Source organism: Mytilus edulis, chromosome 1, assembly GCF_963676685.1.
Source record: "Mytilus edulis chromosome 1, xbMytEdul2.2, whole genome shotgun sequence".
Classification (NCBI taxonomy): Eukaryota; Metazoa; Mollusca; class Bivalvia; order Mytilida; family Mytilidae; genus Mytilus; species Mytilus edulis.
Window position 1 is genome coordinate 7,690,294 of NC_092344.1, and position 18,253 is coordinate 7,708,546.

Consider the following 18,253-nt stretch of genomic DNA (forward strand, 5'->3'; position numbering starts at 1 on the left):
AGTGTTTCACACGAATTAATTGTCATGAACTTGGACAAAGGAGCGGATTTTAATAACTCTATTTATTCAATTAATCTATTGTTATATCTATTTGGCATCTGTTTATCTACTTAATCCTTTAATTGCTTGTGCTTATATGATATTGAATGAATATTTTATTTGCAAAAGCATATATAACATGCTATGGCAATACATAATATATACATAATGTGACAAAAAACTGGTAACAGAGAACAATACAATAATAACATACATGTTGTAGCTAATCAATAATATCAGATCTAGCTTTCCATGCACTCTTCAAATAGTTACAGAGCTTAATTGTTAAAGATCTAGAATTAGCTTTCAACAAACAAGATAGTTTCAAAATAGTAGGCCATGAACAATAATAGCGTGGCAAAAACTATATTCTAATTGCCCTATATGCTGGACATACCAATACAAAATGGAATTCATTCTCAACACATTGCATGTTATAACATACACAAAGACGCATTTCTCTTGGTATATCAGAGAAGCGACCAACTTCAACATTAAGTTTCAATGTACCACTTCGTAGTTTTGTAAGAATGTTAATATTATTAATGTAGCTAAAATAATTCTCAAGACAAACTTTATACTTCTATACACACTTAATTTCTCACAGTCACATATATCTGCTGACCATTTTTGTAGATATTGATCTTTAATGCGTGTCTTTATAACATCAAACGATATATCAATATTATTCTGATCAATCCAAATATGGTTCATTCCAAGACTAAATTAAAAATCACGCACATTAGATGCCCAATTAATTTTACCATGATTTGCATCGTCATACAAAATTTTATATACATCATATACAAAAGCTGGTTTATATATAACAATACGTAACCAATATTTTAAGATTAACTTTTTTCTCAAAACATACATAGGTAGATGACCAAGCTCGCCACAAAGAAAACTAATAGGAGCACGTTTACCTAATTTTAAAACAAACCTACAAAAACGGTTATGAATAATTTCTATGTCGTTGGCACGGTGAAAACCCGATATTTCGGAAGAATAGTTCAGTACCGATCCAACCATACTGTCATAAAGAAGACATTGTTGCTTTGTAGAAATGTAAATATTATCTAAACATTTTAAGAGTGACGAAAGAGCTCTTGATCCTTGTTGTGATAGTCGTTTTTGCGTGTGTAAGAATTTCCCGTTAAAGTGCAGCAACATTCCAAGGTAAACGTATGAACTTACGATTTGAAGTTCTTGATTATTATACATGAAATGATTGTTTACAGGTTGCCATCCATTTCTAAACACAACTATTTTAGTTTTATCAGTGTTAACTTCTATGTTCCATTTTCTACAGTATTTGGATAGTTTGTCAAGTAGCTGTTGAAGAAGTTTGGCAGATTTGGCAAATAAGACAGTGTCGTCTGCAAAAAGTATCAAATAAATTAAAAGACCGTTCAGGTTCACTACATCTTCATTATCTGTAACAGTTATATCTTCAATAATATCGTTAATAAAATAGAGTAATAATAAAGGAGATAAAGGTTCGCCTTGTTTCACTCCTAACAAATTGTCAAATGCATCAGAAAGAAGTCCACCAGATCTTACTCGGAGACGCACAGACGTATAAATTGATTTAATTATAGCCACAAATTTACTGCTGACGCCACTGCGAAGTAATTTATAAATCAAAATTCTCCTGCTTAATTTATCGAACGCTTTTCGAAAGTCAACGAAAGCACAGTATAGTTTAGTTTTTTGTTGAAGAATATGTACAATTATACCATGTAAAACAAAAATAGCATCAATAGTTGAATGTCCAGGACGAAAGCCAAATTGATTGTCGATTAGTTTATCTTCTTCTTCGGACCATTCTAGTAATCGAGTAGTTAGGAGAGACGTGAACAGTTTTGATAACACACTCACTAAAACAATGGGTCGATAGTTATTTGGATCGGTCAAATCTCCACTCTTAGGAACAGCAATAACAATACCATCTGCCCAAGCATCAGGAAAAGTTCCACTTTCAAAAGTATAGTTGAAAAGTTTATTTAGAATTGGAGCAAAAAATCTTGGACTTGCAGCAAACATTTCGCTAATAATTTGATCTTCTCCCGCGCTTTTGTTCAATTTTAGTTTTTTAATCGACTTCACAATTTCATCTTCAGTAATTTCAGTGTCTAGAATATCTATGCCTATATTTTCAAAATGTTCATTATTTATTAAGTTCAATACTTCATCACAAAGATCGGGTGGATTTTCGCCGAGAATTCTTTCGAAATGTTTTAACATAACATCATTTTCAACTGTGCATCGTGTTCTTTTCGTAGGTCTAATAGTGGACCAAAACTTTCGTGGATCAGTTTTTGCAATATCACAAAGTTCAATACCCATCCGCCGTTTATAGTTAACTTGGGCTTGTCGTTTTATCCTGTTGAATCGATTTCTAGCATCTATATACGATTGCCTATTAACATCAGTGGGGTGTCGAAAAAAGAAGTTTCGGACTTGGTGAAAAATATTACGCTCCGATTTACACTTTTCGTCAAACCAATCATTGTTTTTTCTATCTGTATTATTATTTTCCTCTTTAATTAGGACTGATCGGCCAAAAATTTTAAAAGCACTGTCATATAATATACGAGTGATTTCCCCTACAGCTGTATTCAAATCGTTTTTAGAAGAGATGTTGTCTACCAATGAGAACAACGCGCTACGCTCTGTTTGTAAGACTTCCATGTAATCACTATTTTTATTTGAATCCCATTTGATATACTTGTGTAGCTTGTGATTTTTGTTCTGTGGACGATTGTTTGAAAAATTAAGTTGAAAAAATAATGGCTAATGATCAGAGAATTCATTAAATTGCAACACGTTAAAGTAACTAATAAGTTTATAGTCGATCGGTGATACAAGTAAGTAATCGTTCACGCTTCGTCCTCTACTTGTAAAAAAAGTAAACTTTCCATCTGAATCGTCACCAAGTCTACCATTGGCGACAGTAAGTCCAGTAGTATAGCAAAGTTGAATAAGCTTACGACCAAAAGAGTTCACACATTTGTCCAATGAACGTCTACTTTGAATGCTATAGGGGTTTTCTACGTGCTCAACGCTCTCGACATATTTATCTAAATTATCATCACACAAAACATCATTAAGTTTACCTACTCGACTATTCAGATCCCCACATACAAATACTGATCCCCTCTCTTTATATTGTTATTGTGTTCCATTACATTTAGTTTTGAGTTTGTTGTTCAGTCTTGCCAGACTGCTTAAATAAAAGTGTATTCCTTCTTGATTCCATATAGCCCGAACACTATCTTACCCGGTCCTATCGCTATTTGGGGGGGGGGGGGGGGGGGGGCTTTATTTGTTGTTCCTGAAGTCTAAGATATAGTATCGAGGTGAACACACACACAAAATAAGGTGTGAAGGGAAAGATCAATGCTTTTGAATGGGGACATGGGGTTGGATCCCCCCCCTTTTCTCCTGCGTTTGAACCCCCACTTTTAAAAATGACTGGATCTGCCCCTGAATCTTCAATAATTATGAACACTGCCAAATAATGATACAAAAAATCAACAAAATTACTTGTTATGGAACAGACTAATCTTACAAAAATAAACAAAAAACAAAAATAAAACAAAATTTATGCAAAAAAAAAAAAAAAAGGCACGAAGAGTCTTTTATCTTCGGTAAAATAAACCGGTTAATTTAGATCACATATTTACGCATTTTGTTTACTAAATTGAAAAAATTTTAAGACTTCTCCGCTTAATCACAGAATTCAAACCACATGCAATCCCATGGAAAGGGGTTTCGGTAAGTGAGCTAGTACGGAATCGGTTTATATATATCAACAAAGCAAAAAATAACATGAGCTTTAAGGATTTATCACACCGTCCGATCATCCCACTGAAAGCCACATACAGAGCTTATGTAATATTGTTATATGTATACCAGACATATTTCTTTATAGTGAACTTTCCATTGGATATCATTATCTTATACATAGACAATATCTTGTGTGTGTGTGTGTCTTATACATAGACAATATCTTGTGTGTGTGTGTGTGTCTTATACATAGACAATATCTTGTGTGTGTGTGTGTCTTATACATAGACAATATCTTGTGTGTGTGTGTGTCTTATACATAGACAATATCTTGTGTGTGTGTGTGTCTTATACATAGACAATATCTTGTTGTGTGTGTGTGTGTCAAATAAATTATTCAGTAAAGAATCCGTTTGATACATTATTTAATTATTACGCAAGTATTTAGAAATTGGTTAATTTAATGATTTATTTCTGTCAGATTTCCATATCAATTGTGTTTGTGCAAGTTAAACTTATAATAGGACAGAGAATATAGACAAATATTTTCCCCTATGGATTACAAATATTAAAAAGATCAAACGATAAATAAAAATAACAATTAAATTAGTTTCACATATGAAGCAGTTAAATACATATTTTCCTGTATTTAAAAAAAAAAAATAGGTATCCACTCCAGATTTAAGTAACTATATAGAATGGTGCAATTTAACAAATGAGTAAACTGAAGTTTTAATAAAAAGTCTTGTGTTAAATATGATTAGAGCTTTTTGTTATGGAACCGACTTACAAAAACAAAATAAAAACAATTTGAAACATTAATGAAAAAAAAGACATGAAGAGTCTTTTATCTTTGGTAAAATAAACCGGTTAATTCAAATCACATATTTACGCATTTCGAAAGAAATTTAAGACTTCTCCGCTTAATCCTAGAATTCAAACCTCCCCACAGAAACATTCAATTCCATGGAAAGGGGAAGCAATTCCATGAAAAGGTTAAATTTAAGTAAGTGAGCAAGTACGGAATCAGTATATATAGAAGAAGAAGATGTTTTATTTCCATTAAATGGGCTCACAAGGAGCATAGTACAATATAAGACATTAATAAGACAATAACACAAAGAAACAACAATAGTCTACATACAAGGAAAAGAAAATCAGTTTGAACATAATGAACTACACAAATACATGTATATAAATATACGCTCAACAATGTTTCCCTCCTTCTCAGTAATATATATGAACAAAACAAAAAAACAGTAACATGAGCTCTAAGCAGAGTTCTCACACTATCCGATCATCCCAATAAAAGACACCTAAGATCATCACAAATAAAAGCCACATAAGACCAGCCCATTAAAAGTCACCTAAGATCCGGGTAAACTTGTCGATCCTTTAATTAAACTTATTCTAAAAGGTTACCAATTCAACAATGTAATTAGATCTTTGAATATTCTTTTTATTAGTATTAATATTGATTTTGTTATCAGTATAGTTTTATATACATATGTACAATCATGGCTCTACAATCTGTCGATACCTGTATCTTAGCATTGCACAAGGTCGTGTTTTTCCCTGACTGTTAATGACGTCTTTACACTAAATCCATTGGATGTTAAATGTGTTCTGATTGATATTTTAGTCTTAGATGCATGATTTCTTTTTATTAGTTATTATTGGCTTTGAACTAGCTGTCAGTAATTGCAAGTAATCTCAGATCTGTACTTAATAGTGTCTTTTTATTGTGGGGATGTTTAAGTACCCTGCCACGTCCCCTCTGTGTTTTTGTTAGATGCATTTCTATTTGTATCCATCTAATGAATTAAGCCTTTTTTCAACTGATTTTTATTTGTATGTTCTTATGTTTTACTGTTACACCACTTTCCTAGGTAAGAGGAGGGTTGGCGCCTTCAAACTAGTTTAACCCCGCCACATTCTTTATGTGCCTGTCCCAAGTCAGGAGCCTGTAATTCAGTGGTTGTCGTTTGTTGCTGTGTAACATATTTGTTTTTCGTTCTTTCGTTCATTATTTTGTACATACATGAGGCCGTTAGTTTTATCGATTGAATTGTTTGACATTTGTTATTTTCAGTTTTCGCTAAGAAGGTAATTTTTCCTGTTGATGCAATTCAAGACCAAAATTCAACAAAGTTAAAAATAAATCTTATCCAAATTGATTGTACACTCGAAAATGGTTACTAATGTTTTTTGGGGTCAACAAATTTTCTTTCTAATTTCCTAATTCAAAATTATGTAGTGGTGTCGAGATATTTGCATTTCACAACATATTGTTGATAAGAAAGTTCAGCAGGACAGTTTCCCCAGAGGGCATTAATTAAAAAAACATACAATGAGTCCCTACCATCACTTGTTTCCTGTAACTCAGGCTTCAGTACAGGACTCTCACAGTTTTAAGAAACATCAATATTGAAAAAAATTACCAGCATTTTGAATCGTGATAATTTGTATAAAATTCAAGGTTATTATTTCAGTTCGACTACCACATGTCAAGCTAAGAATGATCATTCGACGTCTTACTGATGAAGGATATTAGTTATCCGAAATATTTAATATTTGTTCATGATTTTACTATTTTTTTGGTGATGCACCCTTTTAAACGTGCTTGCTATATATATAAACATAGAATGTAAAACTGAAAACAAAATAAAAATATACATTTTAAGAATAAAATAAACATTTTCTTTCAAATGGACAAAATGGCTGTATTTACACCTCAAAAACTACTCCGAGTACAGACTCGCCTGTGCAGTTGGAAAAGTTTATTGGCCTGGCATCCACTAGATATTTAAAAGTTAAATGCATTTTGTGTTTCAGAAAGATAAAATATTTTTTGGATTTTGATGGGCATTTTTTTTTTCGTTCCTGCAGAAGGTGTAAAAATAAGCAAACACCTGAATTGCTTTTGATACTGTTGTCACAGTGTAATTTTGCTTAAAAATTCTTATTTGAATTTTTATTAAGAAAAGCCTTATTTTAATATTTGAATTTTTATATTGCAATAATTTTATTTTTAATGAAAAACATTTTGAAGTTTTGTTACAAATAGACGCTTCATTCAGTCTTTGTTAAATTTAGCTTAACTTTATTTATTCTTTGTCGCATTTAGAAATTCTTAAGGACATAAGAAACAGGTGTTTAATTAAGTATTAACTTTTCTCTTTGTCAAATCTTAAGTGACAGATTTTATTATATAAGATCCTCTTACACTCTTTTGTTCAAAAAGATGAAAATTCTTTGTCTACATTAGTTTCAATTAAGCTCTTACGTAAAGCTTCTCCGAGCGATATAGGGGATAATCCTAACACGTGGTAACTTTAATTTTTGTGTTACCATGGATTAATATGTAGAAACGAATTCTGATTGGTTGAACCTGCAAAATTGTCTAAATCTGTGAATTGTCTTTATTCACTCAATAGCGTCACTTTTCAAATTGAACGCATTGAATAAAGACCAATTCTTCAGAAATCAGATTTGACTATTTTCAGGCCTGTCAAAAGACTCCCGTCAACAAGATCATTATATCTTGTCACAGCTGAAAATCATACAGTCATATCACCCTGCATCTGCCTGTCACACTTGCTTCAAAAAGCTCTACCACAAAAGAACAAACAACAAACACCCAAAATCTAAGTTTGACAATTGGCGGCGGACCCAAAGTTCCCAGCAAGAAAAGACAGCAGACCGCAACTTCAGGACAAACAGTTGATGAGCTACTGGTTAAGATCTGCTAACATGCAACCTCAAAATGCAGTTATAATGGACCAACCCATCATGGAAGAAGTACATGTTCAGCCAGAGAACCAACCACATCCACCTGTTGAAAATCAGCCACCACCACCTCCACCTGTTGAGATTCAGCCACTAGTATTGCAGGACCAACCACCACTGGTTCCAGTGCAGCCACCACCAGTTCAGGCCTCAGCTTCAGGGCAGGGTAGCAATAGACCCGCGCCCCCAGGTTTTTCAAACTCAAAGATCATGGTAAACTTAAAGCATTACAATGGTGACACTGATGCCGTTCAGTGGTGGGCAAGTTTTCTTGCCTACATTACCCTTCAGCGAATGGCAGAATGGGAGGCAATTCTTGTACTACCTTTTTATTTATGTGGCATTGCCGAACAATGGTTTGAAATGATTGATTCAACCACAAAAGCCTCGTTGGTTAACATAAAACTATCCTTTCTCAACCGTTTTAAACAACACAAACAAGAAGACATTGGTCTTACTTATCTCCGCCAACAAGAAAATGAACCGGTTGATCAATATCTACACAGAGCCTTAAATTACAATAAAACGAACAGTGTTTCAGAACAATTTTTAGTAAAACTTGCTTATAGAGGTTTGAAACCAAAAATTCAACAGATAGTTGTACCACAAAATCCTGTGTCAATGTCTGACTTACTCAGCAAATCGATTACAGCTGAAATGACCGTCAATATGGTACAACCTCAACAATCAAGTGTTGAAAATTCTATACTTAAAGCGGTTTCATCCATTGAAGATAAAATTATGGACAAAATTTCTTCTAGATTAGACTCTATAGCCGCAATTAGTTCCAACAAACAACAGTCTGATTATGTGCCTTATAATCAAAGAAATAACCATGTTACTAACTTTCAAAATTCACAATCTTTTCAGGTGCCTACTTACAATGACCGCCAGCCAATGATGCCAGTTCAGAGACAAAGACCAGTAATGAATAATGGTCCACCTGGATCCTGTATTGGGTGTGGTAAGTCATGTAAATCAAGGTCAATCTGCCCCGCTTACAAAAAGTCATGTCATAAGTGTGGCAAACAAGGTCATTTCAGCTATGTTTGTTTAAGTAAGGGAAACCAACATGTGTCACAAGGAAATAGGGGATAGGGATTCGAGCCTTCCTTTAGGCATCAGTCTAGGGGTAGGCACAAGGATGATAAAAATCATTGTCATAAAAATGACAAAACTGGTACAAACAAGGAGGTTTGCACAATTATTTCTTTAGACTCAGACAAATGCACAACTTACGTCACCATAGGTACAACCAGAACCAAAGCTTTGATAGATACAGGTGCAAATATTTCTGTCATAAATAGAAATCTTTTAGATAGGACCTCTTATGCTAAAGTTCCACTGCAACCTGGGGCAATGAAACAAGTTATTGCAGCCAATGGCAATCATGTACAAGTTCTAGGCAAGCTTTCAATTACCCTTCATGTAGGCAATAAACAGTTTACTCAAACTGTTCATGTACTTGATCAACTTCATCATTCTCTCATTCTTGGTGTTGATTTCATGAAGAAAAATGGAGCCTTCATCAATTTTCAAGACTGTACTTTAGAGTTGAAAGATAACCCAAATATTGTTCTTAGTTCTATTACTCTAAATTCAGGCTTAGTTCGGACAAAAAAGGTGGTTACTGTTCCTAAACATTCTGAAACCTTGATTCAGGTATCTGTCTCAAAGCAAGACGAAGATAACACAGTTCTTTTAGAACCTTTAGATGCTCCTCCTCAATTTCTCCAAAATGTAGTTGTGGCAAAATGTCTAGTCAAGATTCATAATGGCAAAGCTCATTTAAGACTTTTAAACCCCACTGCTACGGACATTAAGCTAAGACCACACAAAGTGATTGCCAAGGTTTCACATGTCAACACTGAAGAAATTCACTCTATAGATGATAAGCAATCAGCTGACACTCCTTCTTTTTCTCCTACTACTAAATCAAAGTCTGACGACGTGACTTTTGATCTTACTAGTGCTTGTTTGACACCAGTTGAAAAACAAAAGCTTCTAGCTTTCCTTCAGAAAAACAGGTCTATCTTTGCAAATTCTCTCAAAGAGCTAGGATGCACCCATTTATACAACCACCACATAGAGACAGTTCCTGGTGCAAAACCTTTTAGATCACCTCCATATAGGCAAACCCCAAAAGTTCGAGCAGAACAAGATAGGCAGGTCAAAGAACTTCTTGACAATGACATTATTGAACCCTCATGTTCTAATTGGGCTTCACCCGTTGTCATGTGCTTCAAGAAATCAGGCGAGATGAGGATGGCGATTGACTATAGGAAGGTCAATGCGCTTAGTATTCCTCAGACCTTCCCGTTACCCCATATGGAGAGTGTATTTGATGCGATTGGAGAGGTCAAGGCCCAGTATTTCTCATGTGTCGATTTAAAATCTGGTTTTCATCAGGTCCCTCTCACTGAAGAGAGCAAACACAAAAGTGCTTTTATCACACAGACAGGAATCTATCAGTTTAAGAGGATGCCATTTGGTCTAATGAACAGTCCTATCACCTTTCAGGCTATGATGTCTCATGTTCTTAGGGGTCTCAACTGGAAATTTGTATTGGTATATGTCGATGACATTCTCATTTTCTCTCAAACTTTTGAAGACCATTTAAACCACCTTTCGCAAGTCTTTGATCGGTTGAGGCATGCCAATTTGAAACTTCACCCTAGTAAGTGCCATTTTGCAGTGAAGGAAATTATGTTTTTGGGCCATATCATTTCTAGAGAAGGCGTCAAAGTAGATCCAGCCAAAACCAGTGCTGTCAGCAAGTTTCCAACCCCACAAACACAAAAACAGTTACGAAGCTTTTTAGGCATGGCAAACTACTATCGTCGTTTCATTAAGGACCATTCTAAGATTGTCTTTCCTTTAAACTCTTTACTACACAAAGACCAACCTGTAAAACTGAAGTGGATTCCAAAATGTCAAACAGCCTTTGACACTATCAAGCATGCCCTTGTCAATGCTCCAGTTCTTAGTTATCCAGATCTAGACAAACCTTTTATTCTTACATGTGATGCATCTGATACTGCTATTGCTTTTGTACTAGGACAACTGAACTCTGATAACAAGGAATACGCTATTGCCTATGGTAATAAATCTTTAACAAAAGAGGAGCGTAATTATACAACATCCGAAAAAGAGTGCTTAGCTATTCTCAAAGGTGTTGAAACTTTTCGTCCTTATCTGGCCAACAGTGCTTTCACAGTCATTACTGATCATAATGCTCTAGTATGGTTAAAATCAGCTAAACACACAGGTAGACTTTCTAGATGGGCTCTTAAACTTCAGGATCTTAATTTTGACATTATTCATCGTCCAGGGAAAAGTAATGTTGTAGCTGATTGTCTCAGTCGTGTACCCAATCCTTTTCGGGCCACACAAATTGACACTGGTTCTATACCGATTCAAGATCAGGGTATATCTTCTTTCGACTCTATTGAATCCCATGTTTCTTTAGAAAACCAGATTTCTGAATCTGATGATGAAGTACAGTTTGGAGCTGAAGTGCATTTCTATTATGCTTCTGAACATGCAACAGATTGTCAAGAATGTCCTATCATATCTGCAGTAGATACTGAAAACATTCAAAACATAGTCGAGGATAAACCTGCACTCTCTGAACTACAAAAACAATGTCCTGAATTTTCAGCCATCTACACTTATCTTGAATCTGGTGACCTTCCTGAAGAATCAAAACACAGAGATAATGTTGTTTCAGAGAGCAAATATTTTTCTTTGTCAGAGAGTGTACTTTTTCATTGGTATCAAAAACGTTGCAGAGGCATGGACCCTGAGTTTAGAAGAATCAAGCAAATAGCCCTTCCTAAATCTCTGCGACTTGAAGCGCTCCAATCATATCATGATTCATTGGCAGCAGGAGGACATTTTGGTATTGACAAGGTCAACAATTCCCTCATACAAAAATATTGGTGGAAAAGTATGCATCAAGATATCACAGACTATGTTAAGTCCTGTGATAGGTGTCAGAGAGCCAAGCAAAACTGCAATCCAAACAGACCCCCTCTTACCAAGATGCCCCAAGTTGGTCGTTTCGACAGATGGCATATAGATGTTCTTGGCCCCCTTACTAAAAACTCTCAAGGTTACGAGTACATCTTATTGGTCATTGATGCGTTCACAAGATGGTGTGAAGCATTTCCCATGAAAACCCAAACTGCAAAGGAGATTGCTGATAATCTATACACAGGAGTTGTATCTAGATTTGGTTGCCCAAGAGTTTTGCTAAGTGACAGAGGTCAGCCCTTCATGTCAAAGATTGTCAAGGCCATGTGTGAAATCTTACAAGTTACTCAGCATCATACCACATCTTACCACCCTAACACAAATGGCACGGTCGAGAGGCAAAATCACACACTTGCTCAATCACTTCGAACTTACTGTAATGATACCCATGACAAGTGTCCTTCTCTTATCCCAGGTATTATGATGGCCTTTCGAAGATCGGTTTGTGCAACCACAGGTTTTTCTCCATTTTACATGTTGTTTGGCCAAGAGATGAAAATTCCATTTGATATTGCTTTAGAGCCAAAAGACTCCTTGCCACAAGACACACGAGTGTACATTGACCAGTTCTTGTCGAACATTAAGATGTCACACAAGATTGCACTTCAGAATGAGGCAGCTCAAAAAGAAAAAGACAAAGTGAGGCACGATCAAACAGCCAGAGTACGCACATTTGCTATAGGAGATCTTGTTTTACTAAAGGTACACAAATTTCCCAAAGTTCAGTCACGAAAGCTTTGTGACAAAGCTACTGGTCCATATCGAATTGAAGAAATTGGCCCAAATTACACATATGGTATCAGGAGAATCTCAGACCACAAAAAGCAAGCTTCATTAGTCAATGCTACCAATCTGCAACCATATATACGACCTGATCCTACTCGGCAGAGACTCTCTCAAGAAGATCAAAATATTCCCCCAGATCCAGACTCTGACTCTGACTCAGACCCAGAAGTTGACCAAGGTGATGAAGTAACCCCAAATGTAGATGTTGAAGCAACCCAACAACCCACCCCAACCCCTCAGCAAACTCCAGACCCTGCTACAAGATACCAAATTCAAAAAGTTTTAAGAGGTCGACGAAAACATGGACGCAGAGAGATGTATATTAAATGGCTTGATGGTTCATGCACTTGGGAACCTGATACATGCTTCGACCAAGAGATGTCAGATTTCATTAATAGTAGATGGACAAAACAAGGAAAACGCAGGAAATCCTACTTTAATTGATACTGGTTTACTTGTTTTCTACCTAGTTGTCCTTTTGTTTTCACTCTTATTTCATTTCTCATTCTGGTTAGGTTTTAAGTCATTGTTTTTCTACATTTCATGCAAAGAAGTCTCTACTTGAAGTTAGTATTCAAACGTGACCACGACTATACCAGGACCAAGAAAATTCATGTGAAGAAAGATACCTCAGTATCACCACCTTGTTTATAGAAGATACCTCAGTATCACCACCTTGTTCATAGAAGATACATCAGTATCACCACCTTGTTCATAGAAGATACCTCAGTATCACCACCTTGTTCGTAGAAGATACATCAGTATCACCCCTTTGTTTATTAGAAGGATACCTCAGTATCAACCCTTTGTTTATTAGGATACATCAGTATCAACCCCTTGTTTATTAGAAGGATACTTCAGTATCACCCCACCCCTTTTGAAGAAATTTTAATCTTAGTTTTATAAGTATATTTTTGTATGTCTTTTGAGGTTCACCAATTACTACTTTTGACTCATATACCTTTTGGTAATAATAGGTTGAAGAAATGCTAGCTTGAGATTATTGTTCTAAATATATATGTCTTAGTTTATTATCTATTCTGATAAGTGGCTTTACTTGTACTCAGATCTCGAAAATTGGATTTGCTTTTGATGTTATTTTACAGTTATTTCTGTAGTCTTTAGTGCTAGATTGTATGTTGAGACGTCAACTATCAGTCACCTTAAAATTGGCATATCTAACTTTCTGCATTTGATATCGTTGTAGGCCACTCTTTGACTATTTGGAACAGTCTCCTTCTCACCTATATAGTCCTTTTAAGTATGTTTTCTGTTGGTGCCACAACCTCATCTCCCCAAGATGTTATCCAAAGACTCAACTATGGAGTAGTGTTTCGCCCAGATTCAAAGATGTACCTAGCCAAAGAAGCATGGCTACACACATTCCAAATAGATATACCAAGACCCAGAGAAATTCACATTTCTAAATTACCAATTTGTTCATACAAGAACCACTCCAGTATATGTTCGTCAATGAACAGTATGAGACATTTTATCCAGCATTTACACGACTCAATGGAACATGATTTGAAAGAAACAATACAAGCAATTAGAATATTAGTTCCTCAGACTAAATTATTTGAGTCAAATAGAAATGGTCGTGCCATTCTCCCTTTTATTGGCTCAATGGCCAAAGGTTTATTTGGATTGGCAACAATGAGTGATGTTCAGTTGTTGGCCAATCACATAAATGCTTTAAACGCAAAATCAAGAAGTATCACTCAAGCTCTCCAGCAACATAGTGATCACCTTTCATCTTTTGTGAAAGTGATCGATAAAAGAACATCCAATTTAATGCAGGGTATAAAAGACAATTCATTAGAAATTCAGACAATTGCCCATTCATTTCAATTAGCAATAGTTTCGTCGGAACAATCCATGGTGAATATTTCACAGATTCTAATCACCCTAACTAACAATTTTAATGTTTTGAAATCTAACTTACTTCAGTTACAGAATGCTTTTCAATCCTTGGTAGAAGGACGAATTTCACCTTTCCTCATTCCAAAGCATGATTTTTCTCGCACACTTCACCAAATTCAGAGCACATTAAACAAGAAGTACCCTGGTTTCTACTTAACACATTCTCATCCTTCATACTATTACACTACATCCAACTTTATATTTACCCGTAATTTCTCATCTCTTTTCATCACGGTTCAATTTCCAGTATCCTCACATGCACAACCTCTTCAACTCTATAAAATCATATCTTTACCTGTACCAACCCCTACTAATAAGACTACTAAGCATGCTACTAAATTGTTAGATTTACCACAATACCTTGCACTAACCTATCAGCATGATTATTATCTCCCCTTATCTACTGATGACCTAACTAATTGTGTGCATGGACCTATTGTTTTCTGTAGTTTTAATAAGGCACTCATTCCTATAACTGTTCCTGATTGTCCCCTTGCATTGTTCCAAAATAATGTCAAACAGGTATCAAGACTTTGCAATTTTAGGTTTCTAGAAAATCACCTTTCTCATGATATTATTGAGTTAACACCAACTTCGGTGCTTGTTTACGACAGTGAAGAATTGGACTTAGTTTGTCCTCAAAGCCAAAGAAAGATACCTGGGTGCACATTCTGTGTTATCAACATACCCTGCAAATGTTCATTGTCAACTAGGAAACTATATTTTTCTCCCAGATTAGTTGATTGTTATGAGTCAAGTTCAAATTTTTCAATTTTTCATCCAGTTAATTTAGCCCTTGTACAGGAATTTTTCGATGAAAAGCGATTTACCTCCCTTTTAGCAGATTCTCTTTTTACTACTCCTGTACAATTAGCAATCCCAGATTTTTCTTTTTATAACCATAGTATGTCAAAGATTTTAGCAGCAGACACAAAGACCCATTTAAGTTTAAAGAAAATAGCTGTTGCTGCTAAAAAGGATAAAATGATTTTTAAAACTTTAACTGAACCCCTGTTGTCTGGAGATATAAGCTTGCAGTCTTCTTGGCTGGATACAAATACTATTGTTAGTTTTTGTTCACTTGGCATTGCTATTCTTTCACTTTTTGCTTTCGCATTTTTATTTTGTAAAACAAGAAAGATAGCAATGACCATGACATTTATGCAACAAATGTCGCACACCAAGTCTCAGAGTGTACCCTCTTTTATTTATGTTAAACCAACTCAGCTTCCTCAAGCGGAGCAAGATGATATTATGAATAGAGTTAAGTCATTTTTCTCATCAGAATTTTCATGGGTACACGCTTCTGTTATTTTGAGTATTTTAGTTTTATTCTTTTTGTTATTTGTAATATGTTATTTGTACAAATCAAAGCACAATCGTTGTACCTCATTAGTTTTGGAAGTAACCTGTGGTGGCGACTGTGTTGTCATCCCAATATTAGATTTATCCTTGTGCCCATCTTACTACGGATTTTCAAGACCATCGGTCTTAGATTTGACTGTTGCCTCATTCCCCTCATGTAAAATGTTCGCAGTGTGGTCATCATTTGAAGTTACAAACAAGCTTACTCAAAAGTTTGTCAACATTCCGACCACACTTACCCTAAGTTTTCTTCAATCTTATAGAATTAAGAAAGTTTTGGCACAGCCATTTAATGCCTATATTTATGTGACACATCAAGGTTTCGCTACTATGTTGAGTCAGCCAGCAAATGTTTCTAAGCAAACAGTTCAAGCATTAGCAGCTGATTCAGATTCACTATATCCTAGTCTTTTAGCATGAATTTTCAATTCATTTCCTAAGTTAGTGAACAGCTAATTTTCAAAAAGGTTAATTATTGTACCTTGTTTGTCACAATTCATTCAATGATTCTTAATGTATATATATATGTAAATATGACCCCTTGATTTTTGGTTATTAGACATGACTTTATCTAAACTCCCCCTCTTATGGCAGATATTATGACCTTGATGAGCATGACTTACATTCAAATTATTTTAACATATTACTGGTATTATATTTTTTGGTTTATATATATGTATATAGAACTATTGGCACCATTGGCAACAGCAACCTGAAAAGTAGGCACCATCGACAAAAACCGTTGTGAATAAAAAGCATGATTCCTGGATACAATCAATTTACTTGAACACTCCGTATCAACCGTTGGATTGGACCTATTCAAAATACACATGGACACTACGTATCAACCGTTGGATCGAACCTATTCTCGAATTACACAAGAACATTCATAGGATGGAATTCATATCATAACCGACCATTATAATTCCAGAAACTGTACCGTTGGACATCCCAAAATTAACCATGAACATGATGACCGTCAACCCTCGTTCCAGTAGATGTGTTTTTCAAATGAACAATCAAAGACATTATTGTTTTTCTACTGATGACATTTAATAAAAAAATTGTATATGTATATAACATTTTGAAGCTTTGGGGTCCAAAGCAGTTGGGCCAGGGAGGAGTTGTCACAGTGTAATTTTGCTTAAAAATTCTTATTTGAATTTTTATTAAGAAAAGCCTTATTTTAATATTTGAATTTTTATATTGCAATAATTTTATTTTTAATGAAAAACATTTTGAAGTTTTGTTACAAATAGACGCTTCATTCAGTCTTTGTTAAATTTAGCTTAACTTTATTTATTCTTTGTCGCATTTAGAAATTCTTAAGGACATAAGAAACAGGTGTTTAATTAAGTATTAACTTTTCTCTTTGTCAAATCTTAAGTGACAGATTTTATTATATAAGATCCTCTTACACTCTTTTGTTCAAAAAGATGAAAATTCTTTGTCTACATTAGTTTCAATTAAGCTCTTACGTAAAGCTTCTCCGAGCGATATAGGGGATAATCCTAACACGTGGTAACTTTAATTTTTGTGTTACCATGGATTAATATGTAGAAACGAATTCTGATTGGTTGAACCTGCAAAATTGTCCAAATCTGTGAATTGTCTTTATTCACTCAATAGCGTCACTTTTCAAATTGAACGCATTGAATAAAGACCAATTCTTCAGAAATCAGATTTGACTATTTTCAGGCCTGTCAAAAGACTCCCGTCAACAAGATCATTATATCTTGTCACAGCTGAAAATCATACAGTCATATCACCCTGCATCTGCCTGTCACACTTGCTTCAAAAAGCTCTACCACAAAAGAACAAACAACAAACACCCAAAATCTAAGTTTGACACTGTCCACTCAGTTACACCCTTTAACTCACCTATAGTTGTGTAGATATCTATTGTCAGTCTTTTGTCCATGCCAATCAAGGACAATCAATACAATACCATACAGTTTTTACCTGAGAGGGAGCATCTCAAAGTTGTATCCCAACTTAGTTTATTTTTACACCTTCTGCAGGAACGAAAAAAAATGCCCATCAAAATCCAAAAAAGGATTTTATCTTTCTGAAACAAAAAATGCATTTAACTTTTATGTATCTAGTGGATGCCAGGCCTTCAAACCTTTCCAAATGCACTGGTTAGTCTACACTCAGAGTAGTTTTTGAGGTCTAAACACAGCCATTTTTGTCCATTTGTCATGATGAACTTTTATAACATAGCAGATCTTGGCAGAAATAAAAGTAAACATTTTCATCACTAAATAAAAACACTTTTGAAAAAACACTTTGCAAGGTAGCAGTAAAACTATTTATCAATACATAATGTGCCTTTAGGTGAAAACATTAATTGTTATGGATTACAAGTAGTCACATAGTTACGCTTAAATTATCTAAATTGAATTACTTATTATACCTAAACCCAATAAAAGAAAACACATGTATGAATGAATAGATTTAACGCAGATAAAAGGCTATATGTAATAATGGTCATGCATGCCAATGACGTAACCGTAACCGTGAC

The 18,253-nt window shown here is 34.9% G+C and overlaps 1 protein-coding gene across 1 annotated transcript; it reads left to right on the forward strand.

The window, feature by feature from the left end:
* Nucleotides 1-7,311: 7,311 nt before the first annotated feature.
* On the forward strand, nucleotides 7,312-17,428 carry LOC139522993 (uncharacterized). The gene is made up of 2 exons (XM_071316701.1): nucleotides 7,312-8,584; nucleotides 13,649-17,428. The coding sequence occupies exons 1-2, from the start codon at nucleotides 7,558-7,560 to the stop codon at nucleotides 16,147-16,149; spliced, it is 3,528 nt and encodes a 1,175-aa protein (XP_071172802.1). The 5' UTR covers nucleotides 7,312-7,557; the 3' UTR covers nucleotides 16,150-17,428.
* Nucleotides 17,429-18,253: the final 825 nt, after the last annotated feature.

Bases quoted from the DNA above. Each gene is read 5' to 3' on its own strand.
- LOC139522993 (XM_071316701.1), top strand. From the start codon at position 7,558: ATGAGCTACTGGTTAAGATCTGCTAACATGCAACCTCAAAATGCAGTT. The intron at 8,585-13,648 runs GTAAGTCATGTA...ATATCGTTGTAG, and splicing joins TGGATCCTGTATTGGGTGTG to GCCACTCTTTGACTATTTGG.